The 25,038-nt window shown below is 35.2% G+C and overlaps 1 protein-coding gene across 4 annotated transcripts in view; it reads left to right on the plus strand.

Annotated features, from left to right (window-relative positions):
* VPS37A (VPS37A subunit of ESCRT-I) overlaps positions 1–25,038 on the plus strand; it is a 53,010-nt gene that overhangs the window by 20,820 nt on the left and 7,152 nt on the right. For 3 of the 4 annotated variants that reach the window (XR_001884531.1, XM_017867206.1, XM_017867208.1), the window contains 10 exons: positions 2,163–2,237; positions 4,478–4,592; positions 5,075–5,175; positions 11,420–11,645; positions 13,074–13,144; positions 16,684–16,811; positions 16,895–16,953; positions 17,031–17,099; positions 21,081–21,224; positions 22,930–23,010. Coding sequence is in view for 3 of the 4 variants with exons in the window: in XM_017867206.1 (XP_017722695.1) it covers positions 2,163–2,237; positions 4,478–4,592; positions 5,075–5,175; positions 11,420–11,645; positions 13,074–13,144; positions 16,684–16,811; positions 16,895–16,953; positions 17,031–17,099; positions 21,081–21,224; positions 22,930–23,010 (1,069 nt within the window). In the remaining variant the exon portion in view is untranslated. Of the gene's footprint in view, positions 1–2,026; positions 2,072–2,162; positions 2,238–4,477; positions 4,593–5,074; positions 5,176–11,419; positions 11,646–13,073; positions 13,145–16,683; positions 16,812–16,894; positions 16,954–17,030; positions 17,100–21,080; positions 21,225–22,929; positions 23,011–25,038 lie in introns of all 4 variants that reach the window. The other variant, XM_017867207.1, reaches the window with a different exon arrangement.

The following is a 25,038-nucleotide window of genomic DNA, read 5'->3' on the forward strand; positions in this document are numbered from 1 at the left end:
AAAAAAAAAAAAAAAATATATATATATATATATATATATATATATATATGTAAATAACTGGGCGTGGTGGCATGCACCTGTAGTCCCAGCTACTCACGACGCTGAGGCAAGAGAATTGCTTGAACCCAGGAGGCAGAGATTACAGTGAGCGAAGATCATGCCACCACACTCCAGCCTGGGCGACAGAGCAAGACTCCGTGTCAAAAACAAACAAAAAACTTTAACACTGTAAATCTAGAGAGGGACCAACTTGCATGTTCTAAATGCCTGTTTAATAATAGCTAATGTTTATTTAACACTTATTTGCCCGGTACTGTGTTGGGGGATTTACATGCATTATTTTGCATAATCTAACAAATCTTTTAGGTAGACAGATTTTTTTTTAACATCTCCCTTTCCCATTTGAGAGAAAAGGCTTAACTTACCCTTGATGGTAAATAAATGGCAAAGACACGATTGGAACCCAGGAAGCCTGATTTGAGAGGCAATGCACTTAATCACTAAGATGCTTTACTTGGCTTTGAACTGGTGGATGCTTTTGTGACCACTGTTTATTTCCTTGAGCAATGACCTCTTCAGGTTCTAAAATAATGTAGAGGAATAAAAAACTTAGCCCATTCTATTGATTATGTGGTTTTCATACAAGGGAGGAGGTTTTTCAGTCCAAACCTAATTCCCAAAGAAAAGCTTCCAGAAAAATTGTTCATGTCCTAATACTAAGTATCCACTTGAGTCTTTTCTTAATTGTTTCTTCTAAATGATAACTCCATTCCTTAGGATATCAGAGAGGAAAGCTTATCTACATCTACAGTTTTCTGTAGCTCCATCGCAACATTTTGAATCTTTGAAGCTATCTTAAGATTTACATATCCTAGAGGCTGGGTTTTATCAAAGGACCAAAACGGAGGGAAATAGAGGTTTTATAAAGTTGTTAGAGGAAGCATCCAAAAGAACAAAAGCAAATCGTTTTCATATGCTAGGCCTTTGAAGGGTATTCATGCTTGAAGAAGTTTCATGTCCATTTCAATATTAAGCTTCCTTTGCAACCTCACCTCATTGATAATACTTAGCATTTTCCCCCTTGGAAATATCATGAATATTGGTTAGAATTTCAAGTGAGCCCCCAAAAGACTTGCTTAATGTATTATAGTTGTAATAATGTATGCCTGCAAATAACAATAAAACAAAATTATGAATGTAGAATGTTAAAGTATCAGGGACTTACAAGCCAAGAATTATATTAGCTGCCAATACCAAAGACCCAAGAATGGTGGCTAAGACAAGATAAAAGTTTATTTTTCTCACACATAAAAGAAATTCAGAGTTTGACAATTTCATATTCATCAAGGACCCAAGCTACTTCTTTCTTTCTGTCTAACTTTCCTTAGTGCGTGGCTTCAATTCTCAGGGTCACTCATGGTACAGAATGGCTATTAGAAGTCTAGTTACTAGATCCAAGGAGGAAGTAGAAGGAAGACAGGAAGGGCAAAAAGGGCTCATATCAATTGTCTTTTATTTTGTTCCCTTTAAGGTATTTTCCTATAATTTCTCCCTGCAAGTTTCCTGTACATTCTTTTGGCTGGGATTTAAGTCCATAGCAACAACTAACTATAAGAACTAACTAGAACATTGCTACCCAGAATAAAATCAGGCTTCTCTACTTAGAAAAAAGGGGATATTTGTTTTTGGAAAGCAGCCAGCATCCTCTGTCATAAGATTGTAGGACGCATCTCATCTAGACTTTTAAGTTCAAGCTGTTAAGACCCACACTTCCCCAGCTGCCGATGTTGCTGGATGGTGGCAGTTAAAACCCAGATGGCTTCCTGACCTGTAATAACCAGAGAGCACACAATTGCTTCTGCTAATGGTAAATTGGATAGAGTGATAATAAATGAGTCTAGCATTAATGAAGAGTTTTTTCTTTCCTCTTTACCTCATCATCCTCCTCCCCCTGGATAGTTCAGAATATTACTGTGTGCTTAGTTGATGGGCCTTTCTAACTATGATCATTTTCCTTCCCCTCAAGATACAAGTTATGCTGGCTATCCAGATTCTGTGATTAAAAATAAAGGTAGTTTTAGTAGATACTAGCACTTAACATTCGTTTTTAACAATAATAGTTTCATGACTTTGGGTAAATTTTTTTTAATTTTCTCCTGCAGTATAGCTGAAATACAGAAAGATGTGGAATACAGATTGCCATTCACCATAAACAACCTGACAATTAACATTAATATGTGAGTAGAATTGTATCCTACTTTTTCATGTAAAAGGACTTAACCGTTTTTTATTGTTTTGTTTCTTAATTATTATAAATAAGTTTTTAAGGTGAACTTATTTCAAGTAACTATAATTTATAAAATAGTGCACAATTCAGTGAAATAAAAATATTTGAAAGCTATCACTATAAGTTATAGTGCTATAAGAAAGAAACTAGAAAAGAGGAAATGCAACAGAAATGTGCAATACTAATTCTTAGTACTGTAATTGCTTGTATTGATTAGCACTAAAATCTTAGCTGGAGGTATGCTGAAAAATGATAATAAAAAACAAAGGGATTATATATATAAAGCCATTAGAGATAGATTCATCTTTAAGTCAGAAACAAGTTAAAATATTCCAAATTTTAGCAACAGATACCTACATCAACCAGAAAGTTCAAAGCTAGATTTGATTTGCTGATGATTTTAAGAAAAGAAAAAAAGTTAAAATATGAGGTTTTTACTTAAGTTACAAAAGTTGGACAGAGTGATTGCTGAAGTAGCAATTTAGCCTTAAACGCAGCTATGAGGCGCTGTAGTATGAAAAGATTGTGATTACCTCAGGTTGCATTAAGTGGCTGCTGCTAGATCAAGTGTTTGAGCCACATAAGAAGGCACCTAACTTGAAGACAGGGGCCTTATCTTACTCACCTTTACATTCTCCTTACCTCACATAGTGCCTGTATGTAGGAGGCCTTATTAAATACTAATTGAATAAGTGAATTAAAGCATGAGTATATAACTGCTACATTAACTTGATATATATGAGCTTTTTTTTTTATGAGACAGAGTCTCCCTCTGTCACCCAGACTGGAGCTCAGTGGCAGAATCTTGGCTCACTGCAACCTCTGCCTCCCGGATTCAAGCGATTCTCCTGCTTCAGCCTCTGGAGAAGCTGGGATTGCAGGCATGTGCCATTACGCCCGGCTAATTTTTGAATTTTTAGTAGACGAGGTTTCACCATATTGGTCAGGCTGGTCTTGAACTCCTGACCTCGTGATCTGCCCGCCTCGGCTTCCCAAAGTACTGGGATGACAAGCGTATGTGAGCTTTTCGAATCCTCACAGCAGCCATGCAAATTAGGGCAAATTACAGAAGCATGGTTAGGAAGTAGCATAGTCAAGATACAAACTGGACTCCAAAGGTCATTTAGTGCCTTTTTTACCAAACTAGTTTTAAAATCTTCAGCTTTGTAAAAGAAGTAGTTTTATCTCTCATCAAATGCCCAGATAGAGTTAAGCAGGAGAGGCGAACAAGGACCCAGTTTTCTTTTCAAAAGTACCACCAACAAATAGTTTTCTGAACCAACAAGGGAACAAAGAGGCAATTCAAAGTAAAATATTCTTGAGTTTTAGAGATTTGGAAACAGGGTTTCATGTCTAGTAAACTCTCCTTTTTAAGATTTCACTCAATATTCTTGGTTTTGTGGGTAGTTCAAAAAAGGTTAAATTTTTTGCTTTTTTTTTTTGTATTGAAAATTTACTGTTCTTTGCTTGAAACCACGTGATTGACCTCTAACTTGGGAGAGATGTATCATTTGGGGCATTTAGAAGGGAGCCTTATAGAATCAAGTCTTGATGACAGCTACAACGTTTCAATCTTCCTACTTTCCATTTTAACCTCTTACTCTTTAGAAATACAGTAAATAGTGAAATAATGCTTCCTTAGTTTTTTAAAGATGGGGTCTCACTGTGTTGCCCAGGCTGGACTTGAACTCCTGTGCTCAAGTGGCTTTCCTGCCTCAGCCTCCCAAGTAGCTGGGACTACTGGCATGCACCACCACGCCCAGACGTGACAGCATTCTCAAAGTAGAAAAACCACAGAAAATTGTACGGCTAGAACCTGTGGTCCAATAAATAGCCAGACAGGTCTAGTATGGTTCACCTGATAAAAATGCCTTATCTAATTTTTACCTAAGATTTTGTGTAGCTTGGTATATTGTGTTTGAAAGCAACTAACTGGCATGATATGAAGAATATTCTATAATTCATGTCCATATTTCACATGAAGATTTTACTGTGTTGAATGACTAGTCTTGTTACCAAATTTTATTCTTATATATATTTTCAGACAACACCATAAAAGAGCACTTATTACTAAATAACCCATATCGAAGTGTGAAAATTTAATTTACTTTTAAATAGCTTTGTTTTAAGATTTTGACTTTATAATATACCTTTGTTATCTTTGTTTTTGTTTTTCATCTACTCTGTCAGATTGCTTCCTCCACAATTTCCTCAGGAAAAACCAGTGATCAGTGTTTATCCACCGATACGACATCACTTAATGGATAAACAAGGAGTGTATGTTACCTCTCCATTAGTAAACAATGTATGTATATGGAATAATTTATTTCAGGGTAATATAATAGGTATATTACTTTTCTACTAAATATTTTAGAAATCTGAAATGCATTTAAAGTTTGACTTTGTCATGAGTAATTTTTTTAAAAGTTGAATATTTAAGGCATACCTTAAAGTTCTTACAATATGATATGGTTGATTGTGAAAGATTGTAACTTACATATACTCTATTATTTACCTGTGAACCCTCAAATTATTGTAAATAGTCAAATAAGGAAATATTTTGGCTCCATTTTTGATTCAGTGGACTTTTAACCTGTTTACTAATTACCAGATATTTATGTTATCGATTCTATTAGAAAATGTTATAACTTGTGAATTGCTAATATCCTTTTTCATTTAATTCTTGACCTGCAAAAGTAAGTTAATATTTAGAGTGACATTATCCTAAGGAGTCTTTATAATCTTTTTCTGAAAGTGATTTTAAGCATCATGTATTGTTATTTTCAGTTTACCATGCACTCAGATCTTGGAAAAATTATTCAAAGTCTGTTGGATGAGTTTTGGAAGAACCCTCCAGTTTTAGCTCCTACTTCAACAGCATTTCCTTAGTAAGTATATTTCTAATAAATCAAGAAGTCTGCATGTATTTTAACTTATTAAAGTAATCAAAATATAATTTAAAAATTCAAATGATGTTAAAAATCAGTCCTCTGATTTCTACATCCCTGCAAATACATTCACACTTTCAGAGGCAACTGTTTTACTCTTTTAGCTGTTTCTTCTAATGTTTACCTACATCTTTCTGAATAATGTGTGCATACTTCTATCTCTTGATTCTTTCATTTTAAATATTCTATTGGCCTCCTATTGTAATAGATGAAGATTTCAGCTGTTTTTCACCGAACTTCCTTTCTCCTCATTGTCTCAGTGAAATTATATCATGATTTTTAATGTAATTCCATATTTGGTATATTTGTTATTGTGACTCTAAATACTATCCATTCCTGAGCCAAGTATGTTACCATGTGTACATTTCCCTTATGGTGTAATTTTTTGCCTTTTTTCTGGAATTAATAATTACCTACATTCTGTATTTGGTTTGGTTTTGTTTTAGATCATCTTCATTTTCCACATCATCTTAAATTTTAAGATCTTACTAAATTTCCACAGAGCTTTTAGCAACTCTGAAAAATATGCTTTAAACGTTTTTTTCACATCATCAAGCCAGTAAGGTAATATCTAGGTCATTTTTTTCTTCACATTCAGTGCTCCACTTCTTCCCTCATTCTGAGTTACTCTCTCTGACATTTGCGTAACTCTCAGCAAGGAATTTCCTTTGTTGTCATCCTGGGATTTTCCCTTTCTTGTATTGGATTCTCCATTTCTTAGATATTGTTTTTCCCTTTCTCAGGCCATTTCCTAGTTTCTTGATTTACTGCCTTCCAGTAGCTTCCTGAATAAAGTCATGTTCTCATACTGAGGATTCTGTTTTAGTCTTGTTCTTGCATTGCTATAAAGGAATATCTGAGACTGGGTAATACATAAAGAAAAGAGGTTTAATTGGCTCAGGGTTCTGCAGGCTATACAGGAAGCATGGCATTGTCATCTGCTTGGCATATGAGGAGCTTTTACTCCTGGTTGAAGGTAAAGCAGGTAGAGGCACATTACATGATGAGAGCAAGAGCGAGGAGGGGGTAGGTACCATACCCTTTTAAACAGTCAGATCTCATGAGAACTCACTATGGCAAGGACAGCACCAAGAGCATGGCATTAAACTATTCATGAGAAATACACCCGCATGATCCTGTCACCTCCCAGCAGGCCCCACCTCCAACATTGGGGATTACAATTCAGTATGAGATTTAGAGGGGACAACATCCAAACTGTATCAGATGAATAACAGATTACCCTAAGAACTTGTGGTTGAAATAATGACATTTATGTTTTTTTAAGAATCTACCATTTGGTTAGGGACCAGCAGCAATTGCTTATTTTTGCTCCACTTTTTGCATTAGCTGGTGTCGTCTGGCGGTTAATGTTGGCTTAATGCTTAGACTTTAGTGCTGATACATCTATATGTGGCGTCTCCATGTGACCTGCGCTTCCTCATTGCGTGGCAGGGGTGAGTTCTGAGGGTCAGGATCCCAAGAGAGAGAGTATTCCAGCCAAATGGAAGCTGTATTATCTTTTTTGGTTTATTCCTGAATGTTATTCAGCATCATTTCTGCTGCGTTTTGTAAAGTTAGTCACCTAGACCTGCCCAGATTGAAAGGGGAGGGAAAGTAGACTTCAGCTCTCAATGGGGTAGCAAAGTTCAAGAAGTGCATATGGGACTGGAAATCTGGTTGTGGCCATTTTGGAAAATAAAATCTGTCACATTCTTCCTCCTAGCCATAATAATTCACCTCTTTCCTATATGTGAATAGGCACTCTCCTCTTTCCCCCAAGAACTTGCAGAGTTCATCATATTACAGAATCAGGCTTTTGTTCTTTCATCTAAGATTCAAGTACAGATGAGGTTTCTCACTTGTGTTCCTGAAGAACAATTCCTCTTGTTCTGAAGACAAGGGAATTAAAGAGACAAGGTAGCTGCCCCTCACACACCCGTTTTACAATGGTAGAACAAGCCTCAGGTAACCACTATAGATTCCAAAAGAGAGAAAGTAGGAAGCACACAGGAGCCACTGGTTTGTAGCAGTACTGAAATCCAACTGGGCACATTTTTTTGTTAAGACTTAGTTCATGGAAATGATTCTTCACAGAGTACTTCTTGGTTCTTGGTTCTGCCATCTGTGTCATTCTTCCTTTCTGTAAAATGTAGCCCTTGTTTCCAAGTACGTAGTTTTTTTCAGCCTGCTTCCTGCCTGTAGAAATTAAGGGTCTGATAGCCTCTTTTTCATTTGGTACTCCCTCTGTCCCTTTTAGACCCAAGATGACACAATCCTTTAAAATCCTTATGATTTTCTTATGAATCCATTTTTCATTCATTTCATTAAACACAAGCAACACCTACTAAGCTCTGCCAAATATGCTATTGGGCTTCCAGTGAGGCTGCTGAGAGACAGTGTCTTTAAGATTCTTTGAAGCCCTAAATGGCTGTTTTTCTTACTCGACAGTTCTCTGAGGCACTGCCTTGGCTCTTTCAGAGGTGTTAACAAAGGATCTTCTAGCCCATGCTGGGTTTGAACTTTGCTTTACAGATGTTTCTTAATTTGAGAATCTAAGGGAAGCTAGCAATGAGAGAGAACTTTATTTTCAAATCCAGGAAATCTCATCTTTCATATTTCACAGTTCTTTACTTTCTCTCTCTCTTCTCACATTTTATACTACAGTCAGCTAGAAATCAGTGGGCACCTTCAGCACAGCCTGGAAATCTCCTTAGCTGGATCATCCATTTCACTAGGTACATTTTCTGTTTTCCATATTATTGCAGGCAGCAGTATTGGTAAACTTTCCACTAATATAAAGTTCTCCTTGCAATGACCATCTGCTCAAAGGCCCACCAGGCTCCTCCTAACAGCCTCTTTGAGGCCCATTAGTCCTTCATAATCTTCTGAGGGAACTTCCAGCCTGGACCTCTGCTTAGTCTGAAAGTTCCTCCCACATTTTAGATTTTTGTTGTTGTTGTTGTCATAGCAGCATTCCACTTCCAGGTACCTCAGCTCTCTCCCTTCATCTTTGTCTTCCTGTTATCTATGTTCTAGAGTCCTCAGTCCTTATTTTCAGATAAAAAGTATATTCAAAAACCATGCTTCCTATCTTCTATAGTGATAGGGTTGGATATAAACTCATTCACCTTATTTGAAAATACAAACCAACAAGTTTACTTGTTTTCGTTTCAGATAAGTTCCAGGATGTAGTACACATTATTAAAAATCAAGTTTGATGCATTTCTTATTTTGTGGGTTGTACCTGCTACTGAGTTCAAAATAAAGCAGATTGGTTCAGAATTGATTTAAATTCACGGATATTACAAATACTCTCTCATGTTGGTTATATTGTTGTTAAATAGCTTGTTATATTCACATACATATCACTAATTTCTTCAGATAAAAGTAATTTTAAGATAAAAATGAGCCATCTTTTGAAATGAACAAGTTGATTAGAAGACTTAATTTTTTGTATGGGTCATACATTCACCTGGCTCAAAAAGTATAAAGGAGTATAGAGTGAAAATCTCTGTGCCACTTCTTTTTCCCTTGCAGTTCAGTATTTTTCCTCATTAACATCTAAAGTTACTTGTTTGGGTTTGTGTATATATAATTCCTGAGCTGCTGTATTCATCTACAAGAAAACATATGTAGTATTGTATTTTCCCCCTTTTCTGTATGAATGGTAGCATATTATGCCCTTGTCTTTTTTTTTTTTTTTTTTTTTGCAGGGGCACGGGTCACTAAATGATATGGCTTTGGAAAGTTTTTCATGTTAGTCCTAAGGCACTACTTCCTCATTATTCCTTATGGCCACAAAGTATTTGTTTTATGGATGTATTATAATTTCTTTAGCAAGTCTTTGACAGATATTTTCATTTTTTCTAATCTTCCCTAAAAAACCCATCCTTCTTCATTGCTGTCAGTGCTGTTCCAGTAAATAATCTTTAATATAATATTTTGCCTAAATGTGAGCTTATTTGTTGGGTAAATTCTAGAAGTGTAATGCACATTTGTAGTTTTGACAAATACTGCAAACTTGCCCTCCAGAGTAGTTGTACCAGTTTCTGTTCCTATACAATCCCTATTTCCTGATACCCTTTGCCAAAATAGTATGTTATCAAATGGATCTTTGCCAATTGGTAGGCAGAAAACAATACATTAGTATAATTTTAGTTCTGTTTATCTTACTAGTAATAGCTAAACTGAACATTTTTTCCTGTACATTAGAAATTTTTTCTTTTACTTTTCTATAATCTGTATATACTATCCTAGTCTCCATTTTGCTCTTGGGTTTTTTGTCTTTTTATCAATTTGCAGGAATTCTTTATGTATTAGAGAAATTATACCTCTCTCTGTGATAGAAGTTTTCCCCCAAATTTGCTATTTCTTTTATAAAGGAGTTTGTCATGTACATTTTTTTCGGTGTTGTCAAATGTATTATTTTCTCTTTCTTTCTTTTTTTTTTTTTTTTGCGACAGAGTCTTGCTGTGTTGCCAGGCTGGAGTGCAGTGACACAACCTCAGCTCACTGCACCCCCTTTCTCCCAGGTTTAAGCGATTCTCCTGCCTTAGCCTCCCGAGTCGCTGGGACTACAGGCACTTGCCACCATGCCAAGCTAATTTTTGTTTTTTTAGTAGAGACAGAGTTTCACCATGTTGGCCAGGATTCTCAATCTCTTGACCTCATGATCCACCCACCTCAGCCTCCCAAAGTGTTGGGATTACAGGCGTGAGCCACCGCGCCCGGCTAGATTTATCATTATTTATGTAATGGCTTCTGAATTTAGGTTCACAGAAAGTCCTTTCCTGCCTCAAGGTTATAATTTTTTGATGATGCCTTCCAGTTCTTCTGAGGTTCTTAAAAAAAAACTTAAACTTGGATCCATTAGATTGTTATACTATTGTAAAAATGAGGATCTGACTCCAACCTCTTTTTTCCAGATGTCTCAGTACTACTTTTGACTGTTCTATTTTCATTTATTTGAGATTCTATCTTTATTATATCCCAATTCCTATAGGTGTTTGAGCTTTTTCTGGATTTTATATCTGGTTCTATTGATCTACCTGTCCATTCAGTAGTAGTATGCTTTAAATTTTGTCGTGTTATTAGGGTTTTATAATTTGTTTTGCTTTATTACAGGGCTAATATTTCTGTACCTTCCTTTTTGAGGCTTTTTTCTTTCTACTCTGGCTTATTTTTCCATATATACTTTAGTGTCATTTATGTACATTTCAAAAAAAAAAATGTTTTCTTCCCACAAAATTTCCAACTCAGGTTATGTCATTAAACGAAGTAAGAGTACTCTCATAAAAAATTATACATTTTGAAACATGTTTCAATATAAAGGGAAACATTTTAGTAGTTAGTATTATATTAATATTTAAAATATAACTGTAAGTCCCTTATCCTTTACACTAGAGTGCCTGATCCATATAAACTCACTGTATTATTCATATATTGTATTTAGATGATTTTCAGTCTGCATCTAGGTCTGAATTACTCTAATGCTTTTATGATCTGGTTCTCTCTAAACTTTGCTAAGGGGAAAAATATTTTAAATGTAAAATATTTGTCATCTTGCAAAAATAAACATTGACTACATTGTTCTATGATTGAATCCCAAGTACATAATGCTATGTAACTCTAATATATATACATGGTTCTATATGCATCTGTTTTTAATATTTCAACATTTTAGAAGCTCATCTGCATACTTAATTTTACTTTAAAATGTTCTAGAAAAGCAGTCTTGACTTTCAGTCAGATTTTGACAAATACAGAGAAAGCTGTTAGCCTCTACTTGAATAAATGTCCTGGATTAAATATTGCTCTCCATTCCCTCTATGGAGATACTGATTGATACCATTGGAATACTGAAAACTCAAAAATGGCCTGTTTATCCATTTCTACTCTCACAAGTTGAATTGCTTGCTTTCTAAAGCATTCATCATCTTTTTTGTAGAAACCACAATTCTACAATTCTTTTTTTTGGAAGGGGGTCATATTTTATCACTTTATATATATATCACTTTATTAAATATTATATAATATTTAATTCCATTATATAATTTAATAAATATCACCTGCCATTATAAGAGTTCATCTGTAGAGTGCTTGACCTTTGTTATTTAGAGCAATTTAGAAATAATTTGACATGTTGTATCCATAAAATCTAATGATCTTCTCTTTTTCTCTTCAGTCTATACAGTAACCCAAGTGGGATGCCTCCTTATGCTTCTCAGGGTTTTCCATTTCTTCCTCCATATCCTCCACAAGAAGCAAACAGGAGTATCACTTCTTTATCTGTTGCTGACACTGTTTCTTCTTCAACAACAAGTTATACCACAGCCAAACCTGCCGCTCCTTCATTTGGTGTCGTTTCAAATCTGCCATTACCCATTCCCACAATGGATGCTTCAGTACCGGTTGGTATCGTCAGTTATCTATATTTTGTGCCACTGAAACATTCATTCAGTCAACACACATTTATTACATGCCTCCATGTGCCAGACAATAAGTTACACAAAATATGAAAACATTAAATCACGTTTTTCAATTCAAGTAACAGAGAGGTAACCAACAAATAATAATTTTAAGTGTGGAGCTTGTAATTCTAGTGTAGTAGAAGACACAGCTAGAGTTTTGGTAGAGACACAGTTAGGGGAATGGTCAGTGCTTCTAGGGACCAAGGTAGAACTGGTAGGTTACCTTTACAAAAAATGTGACTCTGTTTTTTTTTCACCACTTTCTTAGTGCCTCAGACGTACTGATAAATATAGTGGGTACTCAGTAAAAATGAGGCAGCTAAACAAATGCATGCATTTATTATGCTTGAGGCCAGATTTTGAAAGATCATTATTAATTTGCCAGAATAACAAGGGGATACATAAGGCATTCTTTGAGAGGCCATAACATTGTCAAAGGCATTGAGGTATAAAGCAGATGGCATTTTTGTGAAGCTGCCTATAGTAGATCTCTCTGGCTGCCATATAGGGTGTGGGCAAAGGCAGAAGAATGATCATGTGGGAGCAGCAGGTGTCACATTATGATGGGTCTGCTAACGTATGCTGAGGGCTTCAAGTGTTCCATTGGCTTAAAAACTGGTATGTTCTTAAGCTGGTAACTGTTGCCATGTGGAATGTTACTGAGGAAGAGACTAATACTTTGGGCATAAAACATTTAAAGGGGTATAAAGCCTTTTAATTACAACCCTCAGTGAATATCACCCATAGCATTACTCAAGTATAAAACCATACTATATCCAACATTACTGATTTCAGAGTTTATAATCGTTTAGAATACATAGACCCAAGTGGACTTGGTTTTTCCAAAACCTTTCATTTATTGTGTTAATGAATGTTATGAACAAATTACAATTAGTAGTATGACCCTTTTCAAGGGTCCTCAAGGATAAAAAGTCATATATATTCAAACATGGCTCAATTGCTCACCTACCCTACCATCTCATCTGACTGAGGCACGTAACTATTCAGACTGTTGCCAAATTACTGCTTTTCTATATTTAATGCCTTTCACTTGAGAGAAATACTCATATATACCAGTGAAATCTACATCCATATACTTAGACAAGAAAGAGAACTACCAGTTCTCTACCTAACACAGGTACTCATATGGCCCTCAACAACAAAACAAAAAGTAATCCTATGTACACTACACTGAAAAAAAGATAGACTGCAGGAAGAAGGGCAGACTAAGGCAGTGTGAGATGTGAAAATGAAAATATGATAATGCAAACAGTTATGGGATATAGTACATTAAAGACTACATTTATTAGTAATTGAGAGCAGTCAAAAAATGGCTGAATTTTAATATCATTTAAAACTTTTCTTTAGACAAGTCAAAATGGTTTTGGTTACAAGATGCCAGATGTCCCTGATGCATTTCCAGAACTCTCAGAACTAAGGTAAACCTGGAGAGTAAAGTTGATGACATTGTCTGTTTTATTTGTAAGCATACACCAGATCATTATTTCATATCCATATTAAATTAAATTTTAAAATCTTCACTATTCCTATACAGTATTGTAGTTGTCTTAGTGGGAAAGTTTTAAAAATCAGTTTTAGGTGCTATAGGTTGTATTTATTGAGTGACTAGTACATACTCCGGGATTTTTATAGGATTTTATAATGATGTAATAGTTACCAAGATAATAAGATCCTTTCTCTCATGTGGCCTGCATTCTTTGAAAAGTATTTTTGAATACATTGTTCCTGACAGTTTCAAAATATATCTTGGCCTATTTTAGATCTTCCATTGTTCCTTTAGTAGATAAACTTTACATATAGAGAAATAAAGTTATAAAGTATTAGATGTTTTACAGCCAAACTTTTTTTCAATTGAGGTGCCATTTTCATGGAACTTTGCTTCTCCAAAATGCTTCATGAAGAAAATGGTTTTTGGCCATTCAGTCTTGGGAAGCATTGCACCCTTTATACCCCCATTGAGAGTTCATGATACTCATAAGGCTCTTATTAATAAGACTACTGAATGCAGTTAAACTTTTTTTTTTCTTTTTTTGCAGTTCTTTTTTTCTTTAGGATATATCTCATCAAAGGTGTACAGCCAGTACTCATGAGAAATCCTATAGTTTAAAAAGAGTTTAAATTTATTTGCACCAATGTTTTACAGTCATTTTAAGGCAATAGTGATTTATTATGTTCTGTTATAATAAATTAATGAATATTTGCAATATACTGCATGCATGTTAAAGGTTGATATGCATTGTAATGCTCACAATAATAGTTCTCATTTATTAAAGTTATCTTTTTTGCTTTAAATTTTTTTAAAATAATTGTTATGAAAACATCAAAAATACAAAAAAGGTGAAGAAACTAGTATAATGAGCCACCACGTATCCATCATGTGGCAACAATAGCTATGAACCCTTTTGCTCACTGTGCTTCATGCCTCCTTCTATCCAGCTTTCTTGGAGGGCTATATAGGTATGAGTCACCGTTATTTAAAGCAAATCCCAGATAATACATCCTTTTTACCCACCAATTCTTCAGTAAATTTTTCTGCCAGGTAAGGATTTTCTTTCCTTTTTTTCAACCATAACCCCAGTCACCATCATCATCATACCTAACACAGTGGTAATTCTTTAATATTACCTTCTTTCTCCAGTGTCTTAGTAATTAATCTTTTTGTTGGTAGTTTGTTTGAATCAGGATTCAAAACAAGTTCCACCTATTGCATTTGGATAGTGGATCTCTTAAGTTCCTTTTAATAATGAACCATTTCTCCCCAACTTTTCTCTTTTATACACACACACACACACTTTGACATATACATATTTGTATTTACATATGCTCATATACATGTACACAAATATGGGAATAAATACATGTCCATGTACATACATGCATACATATATATTAAACATAGTGTGTGTTTATTAAGTTGGCTATTTGTCCTATGAAATCTTCCATATCCTGTTTTTTCCTTGTTCCCTCCTTGTGGTACCATTGAAGGGCGTTTCTCTGTTTCCCATAGTTTATGCTGCTGGTGGCTAGAAGTAGACAAGGTTCAATTCTTTTGCCAATACTTATGTCATAATTAGTGCATGCTTCCTATTACATGCCACGAGGCAGCAGTGAGGTCTGGTTGCCCTTTTTTTAGTGACATTAAGATTATATCAGGTTAAAGCACCTGAAATCATTGACCATCATTAATTCAGCAAGGGTCGTAAATATGATTTAATGATTTTATCATTACCACCAGAATTTATTAACCAGAATTACTCTATGAAGAACCTGACTTAATCAATTACATATTTAGTTATACTAAAATACGCTTCATAGAGGACCAAGAAAATGCTTAATTTTCCCCTTATAGTATCAGCTTTCACAATAATGAGTTGATGCGCTATCCATCTCCAAAAATTGCTCTAATGGGTGAGAAACTCAAGTTGCCTTCTGTATCATTTCTGGCAAAGTTGAAGATGCAGTGGGCTCATCATGAACATTTCTTCTCCCAGACCTAGAGTCAGCCATTTCTCTGAAGGGCCCTTGTTCTTTTCCAAAATAACAATACCAGTATTGTTACTAAGATTATTGAATGCAGGTTAAATTTTTGTTTTTGTTTTTTACAGTTCTGTCGTCTTTAGGATTATGACATGCCAGAATATACTGTTTTTTTTTTTGTTTGTTTGTTTGTTTGTTTTAATTTCTTCAAATAATTTTTCTCTGGGTGTTGATATAACTTAGAATATACAGGTTTACTTATTTTCAAAGCAGTCCATTTTCTCGGAATTTTAAAGACTGCTTTTTCTTTTCTTCTTTATTTTAAATTATCCAACGTTTTATATGGCTCCATAGTCAAAACTAAGATACGTTCAGAAAAGTTTTTGCTTCCATCCATATCCACTCCACCTAGTTCTTTCACCCTACAGATACCCATTTTTGTTTTTGGTTTAGCCCTCCATTATTTCTTTTCTTTAAGTATTTTATGAATATCTGTATACACATATACATAAACACACATAAACGTATCTATAACTCTTACTGTGATAGCCACACATCTGTAAGCTAAATAGGCAGAGAGGTTAAAATGGAGTTGTGACTGCTCATGCACCCTATCTTACTGGTCCTACAGTAACTGACATGCACTAGCAGAGACTATGTATCTTGTAGAGTCTTGGGAGATTTTACTGACTACATTTTGGCCAACACATCCTTGGAATCATGCACTGACCTGGTCTAAAGCTGACTAGATAGAATAGTTTCCCATAAAAGTTTTTCACAAGCCAAAATGTTACAGTAACTACTCTGGCCTCTTTTCAGTTCTGTTTCTCTCTCGTCAATACATACAATGAAATGACTAGGAAGAAATTCTTCTAATGCTAGCTTCTCTGTGAACTTTTACTCGTCTGAATTTACTATAGTACTAGTATGTTCAACATTATGTTTGGAAGAAATAAATAGCTTAAATTTTATATATCAGTCAGTCTGGTTCCTATCAGGGAAATTTAAGAAATAAGTGATATTCTCAAGCAATTAAGTTAAACAGAATTAAGAACAAGAAAAAAATACTGAACTATATTACTGCTGTCCCATTTTAAGAAACCTAAGCTGAATAAGCTCTTAGTTTCATACATTTTTCTTAAACTGAGTTAAGTTGATTTTATTTTAATTTCAGGTCACTGGATAACTGTGAACACTTCCCCACAGTTGTGATTTTTAAAGAGAGGAGATATATCAACATATCCATTGGACCAGAATTTATTTTTACAGATTCTGTCGAGAATATATTACAGACTGCTTTATGTTCCATTGTGGTTGATGTTTTATATGATTTTAAGGTTAAAATTGGCAGCCTTAGGTGTATATGTAAAAATTATTTAGAACCCTATCAACTAAATAAAGCTGAAAAATTATAAATAGTTGTCAGGGAGAAAAACTTGATGTCTGATATTTATTAACATTTTTTCTTTTGTGTTTCTAGTGTGACACAACTCACAGATATGAATGAACAAGAGGAGGTATTACTAGAACAGTTTCTGACTTTGCCTCAACTAAAACAAATTATTACTGACAAAGATGACTTAGTAAAAAGTATTGAGGAACTAGCAAGTATGTTTTCCCTCTCCTCAGCTCACATTTCCTGAAAAAAATCTGATCTTTACCTAGAAGTAATCTAGAGATTTATCTTACAGGAAAAAATCTCCTTTTGGAGCCCAGCTTGGAAGCCAAAAGGCAAACTGTTTTAGATAAGGTGAGTTAGTGATCATTTTGAAGAAATGTATATAATTTAAAAATAGAATAAAACATCCTTTTCATTTTCTCTTTTAGTATGAATTACTTACACAAATGAAGTCTACTTTCGAAAAGAAGATGCAAAGGCAGCATGAACTTAGTGAGGTAAGACTGTTTAGTTTTTTTCCTTTGCCATAGATTTTTTTAATCTTACGTGCATGAGTCATGATCTTATTTTCATTATCATCAGAAACCATTTATGAAGTATCTGACCTTTTAAGACATGGTACCGTTAAACGCAGATGAACAGCTCTCGATGAGGCATCATACATTATTTGTGCTCATGTAAGAGCGTCTTTGTTTCCAAAACAGAAAATTATGACAGGCCCTGACAAATAACTTATTCTGAGTAAGTTATGAAACCATTGCAACCCCTGTAGTGAAACCTAGCAATAACAACAACAAAAACTTTTGACTCACTTGTAAACTTATCTACAAATAACCTTAAATGAAAAGTTTGCAAATTAAAAGAATAATATATGAAAATATATAGTATTATCTGCTACAAATAAGTTTTGGTAGAAATCCAGTTATGTGAAAATCAAAAGAATTTTATAAAATTCAACCTATATTTCTGAAAAAAAGGAATCTTTAAAAATGAAAAGGAAACAGAGGACATAATCTTTGTATTATACCAGTAACCTCATAGTTAATATTCTGTTTCCTATAAAATCAGGAACTTTGAGTAAAGTCAGTGAAATAAAACATAAAATAGATATAAACCAACAACAGCAAAAAAGATGGTAAAGGAGAATATAAATTTATAATGATTTCAGATAATATGGTCATCAGAATAAAGAAATAATAGCTAACATTGAGCAATTAATATGTCTTGCGCTGCATGAAGCTATTTACATATATGGCCTGTTATTACACCAAGTCCTATGAAATAGGTATTGTTACTTTTTCCCATTTTACATTTTACAGATAGGGAAGCAGGCACAGGGAGATTAAATAACTTCCTTGAGGTCATACAAGTAGAAACATTAGTTAGGAGTATAACCTAAGCAGTCCTCCTTCACAGAAAATCTGTGAGACTCAACTGAAGTACTGTTAGATATACATTGGGCCTTATAAATGTTGAAGAAGCTTTCATAGTACTCAACATCATTATTTATACAAACTCATAGTAAACTAAAACTAGAAATTTCTTACTTGAAAAAGAATACTAGAAACCAGCAGTAAACATCACACTTAATGCCTAAACATTTCTAGGATCCCATTAATGTTAGGAATAAGAGAGTAATGCCTCATGATCACTGCTGTTTAACATTGCTTGGGAGGTTCTGAGTACTGCAACAAGACCACAAAAAGTGGTATAGTATAAAATAAGAAATGAAACAGTTGTTGACCAAAATAAACAATCAAAAATTCTAGAGAACTGAGAAACTTTTTCCTGTTTGCTCCAGCAATTACTGCAAAATGAAGTACAGAAAACAACTCATTAAACAAAACTGTAAAGTAGTTAGAAGTGAACCCAATGAAGTAAGTCAGGAAACTTTATTGAATTGGCATTCAATAAAAGAAGAGTTGAGTTTTCTGTTTTCTAAGACTATTTAGAGCAGCATAGAATATATTCATTGAATGAAAGATCCAGTATTAAAAAGATTTCATTCTCCCCAAAATAACTTAGAAATTTAATACAGTTTCGAATCAAAATGCCAAGAGTTTTTTTTTTTTTTTTAATCAACAGATTTATTCAAAAGTTCATCTGAAACTTTATTTTTTCAGCTGGGTAAAAGTAGTCAGGAAGAGCTTGAACAAAAGAAAATGAACAAAACTCCCTTTCCCAGTGTCAGAATACACTGTAAATCCTCATTATTTAAAACAGTATAGTAATTTTATAGGAAGAGAAAATTATTTCTATGGAACACACTATGCAGTTCAAAAATAGACTTGTGTATGTGAATAATCAGTTGGAAAAAATTGAGGATTCAGTAAATTATAAAATTGGCTATTTAGTATCCATTTAGAAAAAGGCTAGATCGTCATATCATGCAATACACAGAAAGGTATTACAGATAAACTACTTCAGTGGAAACCATAAAATGTCAACTAGCTTCTAGGATTTTTTCTTTAACATTATGGTGGGAAAAGTCTTTCTAAGCATAATAAAACAGATATGAGTATAAAGGAAAAACTCGACATATTTAGCTATACAGATTGAAAATTTGGATATATTAAAAAATCATGAAATAAAAAGTGAAGTTAAAGGTACAGATATTTTTAGCATATACAACAAATACTAATGCCAGTGGTCTATTGCAAAAGGAAAAAAAACAGGAAACTGACAAAAGGAGAAAGATAAATGTCCAATAAAGATTCTGCTTTAACAGTTACTCTGATCCTTAAACATTCATATAAGAATTGCTGGAAGCAATTCTTGAAACACTTAAAAAAGACAAACACACACCAAACACTGATTCCTAGGTTTCTTTCTAGATGTTCTCAGTCAATTTTTGGGGGGATGATGAATCTTCTACACTCTAACATATGGAAACCACTTTCAGTAGACCATTGGTTCTGTGATGGAGGAATCTGTTCTGTTTCATTTCTACTATATACCTAATACCTGGTTCAGTGGTTGGCACATAATAGGTACTCAATAAATATTTAATGAATAAGTAACTGGAAACTTTTGAAAATATGTTGAGCTTTACCATAATTTTTTTTAAAGCCAAATAAAACATCCACGTGAGCCATACTTGTAAAGATAGATAACCAGTTTTGGCGAGGGCAATAAGAAGATGGTGCATTACAGTTCATTTTTGTGTATGATGTGTCACAAAGAGATACTACCCCACATGCATTAGGATGGCCATTATTTTATTTTATTTTTTTCTTACTCTGTCACCCAGGCTGGAGTGCAGTGCCGCAGTTACAGCTCACTGCAGCCTTGACCTCTCAGGCTCAAGCGATCCTCCTAACTCAGCCTCCCAAGTAGCCAAGGCTACAGGTGCGTGCCACCACACCTGGCTAATTTTTGTATTTTTTGTAGAGACAGGGTCTCACTATGTTGCCCAGCCTGGTCATGAACTCCCAGGCTCATATGCCTGCCTCAGCCTCCCACAGTGCTGGCATTATAGGCATGAGCCACCACACCGAGCAGGATGGCTATTATTAAAAATAGTTTTAGTGCCTACATTTAGGTCTGTGATCCATTTGGATCAATTTTTGTATTTAAGTAAGGTAAGGGGCCAACTTTGTTCCTTTGCCTGTTGATACCCAGTTTTTTCCAGCACCATTTGTTGAAAAGACTCCTTTCTCCCTTAACTGGACTGGGCCCCCTTGTTGAAAATCATTTGGCCATTTATGTGAGGGTTTATTTCTGGGTTCTCTATTCTGTTCCATTGTTCTTTATATTTTTATGCCAGTACCACAGTTTTGATTAACGTAAGTTTGTAGTAACTTGAAATCAGGAAATATTAATCATCTTTGTTTAAGATTGTTTTGGCTATTTGGGATCTCTTGAAATTCCATATGAATTCTAGGATGGGTTTTTCTATTTTTGCAAAAAATGCCATTGAGATTTTGATAGGGATTGCATCAAGTCTGTAGGTTGCTTTGATTAGTAATGTCTTCTCAAGAATATTACATCTTTCAACCCATAAACATGGGATGTCTTCCAGTAATTTATGTCTTCAGTTTCTTATAGCAGTATCTTACAGTTTTCTGTGTACCAGTCTTTCACTACTTTAGTGAAATTTAATCCCATCATTTTTGCCTTATTCCATTGAAATGAGTCATCAAGTTCAGCCCACACTCAAGGGTGGGATTATGCAAGGGCAGGAATACCAGGAGGTGAGGTCATTAGTGGAGAGTCTCCTTAGAAGATATCTACCACAGTGATTTAATTTGTAAATCCTTAGGAGAGAACAATGATTTTCTCAGTTTCTCTCATTTAATAGTTTGCAGCCAGTAGCTAAGGACCTAGGTGGGTCATTATAAGATAGTAGATTTTCTCAAAAAGAGGCTATATAGGGCACATAATAAATTGCCTCTCCATACCACTACCTTACTTCCTTTCCCTGTGAGGAGTTCTTGTGAGTATCATAAATTAAAGTAGTGCCTGATTTTCTTTTTCAGAGCTGTAGTGCAAGTGCCCTACAGGCAAGATTGAAAGTAGCTGCACATGAAGCTGAGGAAGAATCTGATAATATTGCAGAAGACTTCTTGGAGGGAAAGATGGAAATAGATGATTTTCTCAGTAGCTTCATGGAAAAGAGAACAGTATGTAATACTCGTCAATTGAGGACAAGTATTGAATAAAGTTTGGTATTTTTATAGGGAGGAGAAGCACTGGGTCTTAGCTATTTCTCTATTATGCTATCATCCCCCTTTTTTTGTACAATATATTATTTACCTGAAAGGAAGGTTTTTATTTCTTGGGTGTGGACTTGGGCAAAAACCAGGTACCTGGAACTTAAAACTTTGAAGGTCTGTCATAGGACTCTGGACAGTCACACACCTTAGCTATTCCCAGGGAACCCCATGGGGGGCAAGTGCCATTGTTCTAAGATGTCCTTTTGATGTGACTTGAGAAGTAAATGAGAGTGAGGGCCTGTACGTGTGGCTATTTCCTGTCTGGTATGTCAGAGGAACAGTCCTGGTGAGAAAGGGGCTCGTCTGAGCAGAAATTGCTAATAAACTTTGTGCTGATCTGGGAAAAAAAATTTTTTTTTGACAGTATAATATCAAATTACTTTAGCATACTCATGAGTGAAAAACATCAGCACATTACTGAAGTGGAGTTTTGAGTGCTGTGAGAGGAACCTGAAAAGCCTCGTGAGAATAATAGCATCATCCTCCTATCACTTTAGACTTGCTTTATCTGAGTATACAAGCAGGTAAATCGAATAGTTGTTTCAGAAATGGTAGTATCTATATCATTGTGTAATACAGCTGGTAAATCTAGTCCAAATAGTTGAAATATAGTCCTTAATGACTTGTTTTACCACTTGTTGAAAGAGAGAATAATCTATAGGGATTATAAAATAATTTTTAAAAATTGAGAAACAGTTCCTGTTCTGTTCTGATATTTCTGTTGTATTTAAAGAAAAATCCAAAACAGTCTGCTTAATAGTTTGTTGCCTTTTAATACAGTCCAAAATATTTACCTAAGTTGTCTGAAATAATCACATTTTAAAAACTTTATGAAACATCTGTGAGACACACACACACACACAAACACACACACACTCCTGTTAAGGCAGATGGGGTGGATTTTATCATTCCCATTGAAATTGGAGTTCAGAGATGTTAGTGACTTACTTATGGTTATAGTGTTAGTAAGGAATTGATTTCTGGTCCATTATTCTTTAATGATATATAACTGTGCCTTGAAGCTTGTATCTGTTAATCTTCCAGGTTAACAGCAGAATTTACGTCCATATTTTTAAAACACAGATATTTAAAGTTACATAGTCAGATAATTGATACAAAAGATCAGTGTTTGTTTTACATTCTAGAAGCTTGCAGGAAAAGGCTGTCTCCCAAGCAAGAGGTTTTTTTGATTCTTAAAGTCTTAGCTGTCTTCAACATTAGCTATCTTCAACATTCAATTATTAGATTACTAGCTAATTCAAAATGAATTGGTGTCATGTGGTCCTCTGCCCAGTCTACTGGACTGAGAGAGTGGATTATGAGAAGGGAGCATGAGAGGTTCCCTAAAACAGAGACTGGCGTGCAGGAAACAAAATGACAGGCACTTCTCCTGTCGCATTCAAACTATTATCTGCGCCTTGTAACATTAGTGCTAATGAAATGAATTTGCTCATAATCTGATAATTTTAGCTATTGGATTATTAGCTATCTTCAACATTCAAAATGTAACATAGTGCCAAGAAGTTAAAAGGTTCCTGTCATACTGTAGGAAGTAAAGTAATAGGCATATCTTTGTAAAAGTGACTGGTATTTTTAAAAATTTATTTTCTAGATTTGCCACTGTAGAAGAGCCAAGGAAGAGAAACTTCAGCAGGCAATAGCAATGCACAGCCAATTTCATGCTCCACTATAGGTAAATTGTATTTCAGGTTTGAGTTTCAAGGTTATTGCATCAGTATTCTTTAAATAGACATGTTGTTAATGGTGCCTGTTCATCAGCCTTAAGCATAATGCTCTCATTATAGCTATTGTGCTATGTAACATAGAATGCTTTGTATTATATAATAAGCATAATATAAACATGTAACTAGTAGAAATCTTTTGGATATTTTCTATGATCTTGGCATGAATGAAATTGTTTTAACATTACCTTCTAATATAGAATTGTAAGTTATAGTTAGTTCCTTTCTCTCGCCTGGTGTGTAGAGTATACCTTATCACGTGGCTAACATTTCTCAAAAGGCTCCTTTGTCATTTCTTCCTTTAAAGTGAACTTCCAGCCAGTCTCTTTTTCCATCCCACACCATGATTACTCTAATAATTTGCCCGTCCCCATGACTTGAGGGTTCTCTTCCTATGCAGCACTGACAGAATGATCTTCCTAAAATACCACTTTTATGATAAAATTGGCTCTACTCCAGAACCTGTAATGAATCCCTAGTAATGACAGTATCTATGGCAAATTCCTCTGGTTTTAAGATTTCCATAATCTTGCATATATTTCAGATCATCCATTTTAACTCTGCATTTTCCCCTTACATTGCATTGTCTTACGTGGCACATTCTTCTTCTACCGCAGTATCTTTGGTTGTGCTCTTACCTGATGTCAAGATGCCTTTCCTTTTCCTCTGCATCTGTTTTGTTTTAGGAATGATTTGTTTGCAAGAACAGTTCCCACCCCAACAAACTTAAGTAAAAGCTTATGTTATTGGATAGGACAAGGATTTATTATAGGGTAAAAATGAAGGAAAGTACAGTCACCTGAGAGTGAAAACAGCCACTCAGTGATCAAAACAGCTCTTCTCACACCTTTTTTGAGACTGCTTGTTTGCTTGTTTCTTATTTCTCCATCTCTGTTCTTTTTAAAAATTTTTTCTGGCCGGGCGCGGTGGCTCACGCCTGTAATCCCAGCACTTTGGGAGGCCGAGGCGGGTGGATCACAAGGTCAGGAGATTGACACCATCCTGGCTAACACGGTGAAACCCCGTCTCTACTAAAAATACAAAAAAATATTAGCCAGGCATGGTGGCGGGCACCTGTCGTCCCAGCTACTTGGGAGGCTGAGGCAGGAGAATGGCATGAACCTGGGAGGCAGAGCTTGCAGTGAGCTGAGATCGCACCACTGCACTCCACCCTGGGCGAGAGAGCGACACTCCGTCTCAAAAAAAAGATTTTTTTTCTTACTTGTCCTTCACCCATTCCTAATTATATCATCTGACAGTTCAGGCAGTGAATGGAGATAAACAAGAGTCCCTGGAGTTCCAGAACATTCCCTGGGAAAGTAACTGAACCAGTATCGGCAAGCTGTCCATCCTAGTGTAGTCAGTTTGGCCTGGCAACTGGTATCCTATGGTCCTCTGCCCAGTCGACTGGGCTGAGGGAGTGGATTATGAGAAGGGGGCATGAGAGGTTCCCTAAAACAAGGACTGGGGTATAGAAAAAGAAATGACAGGCATTTCTTATGTCCAGTTAAACTACTTCTGCTCCTTGTAACATTAGTGCTCACAATGAGTTGTTTTATGTGTTACTTTCCAAATCATACTATAAATTCCTTAAGGGTAGGGGCTGATTTTTGATACCAACTTTGCATATCTGCCAGCTTAGGAAGTAGACACAGAGTAGTTGCTCATTTATATGAACATACTAGAATCCATTCCTTACCTCTATTCCCTCATAGTCAAGTTATTTTATAGGCAAATCTTTTTTATTATTATTATGCTTTAAGTTCTGGGATACATGTGCAGAACGTACAGGTTTGTTACATAGCCGTGGTGATTTGCTGCACCCATCAACCTGTCATCTACATTAGGTATTTCTTCTAATGCTATTCCTCTCCTTGTCCCTGACTCCCCGACAGGCCCCAGTATGTGATGTTCCCCTCCCTGTGCCCATATGTTCTCATTGTTCAACTCCCACTTATGAGTGAGAACACGCGTTATTT

Source organism: Rhinopithecus bieti, unplaced genomic scaffold (genome assembly GCF_001698545.2).
Source record: "Rhinopithecus bieti isolate Rb0 unplaced genomic scaffold, ASM169854v2 scaffold_2888, whole genome shotgun sequence".
Taxonomy (NCBI): Eukaryota; Metazoa; Chordata; class Mammalia; order Primates; family Cercopithecidae; genus Rhinopithecus; species Rhinopithecus bieti.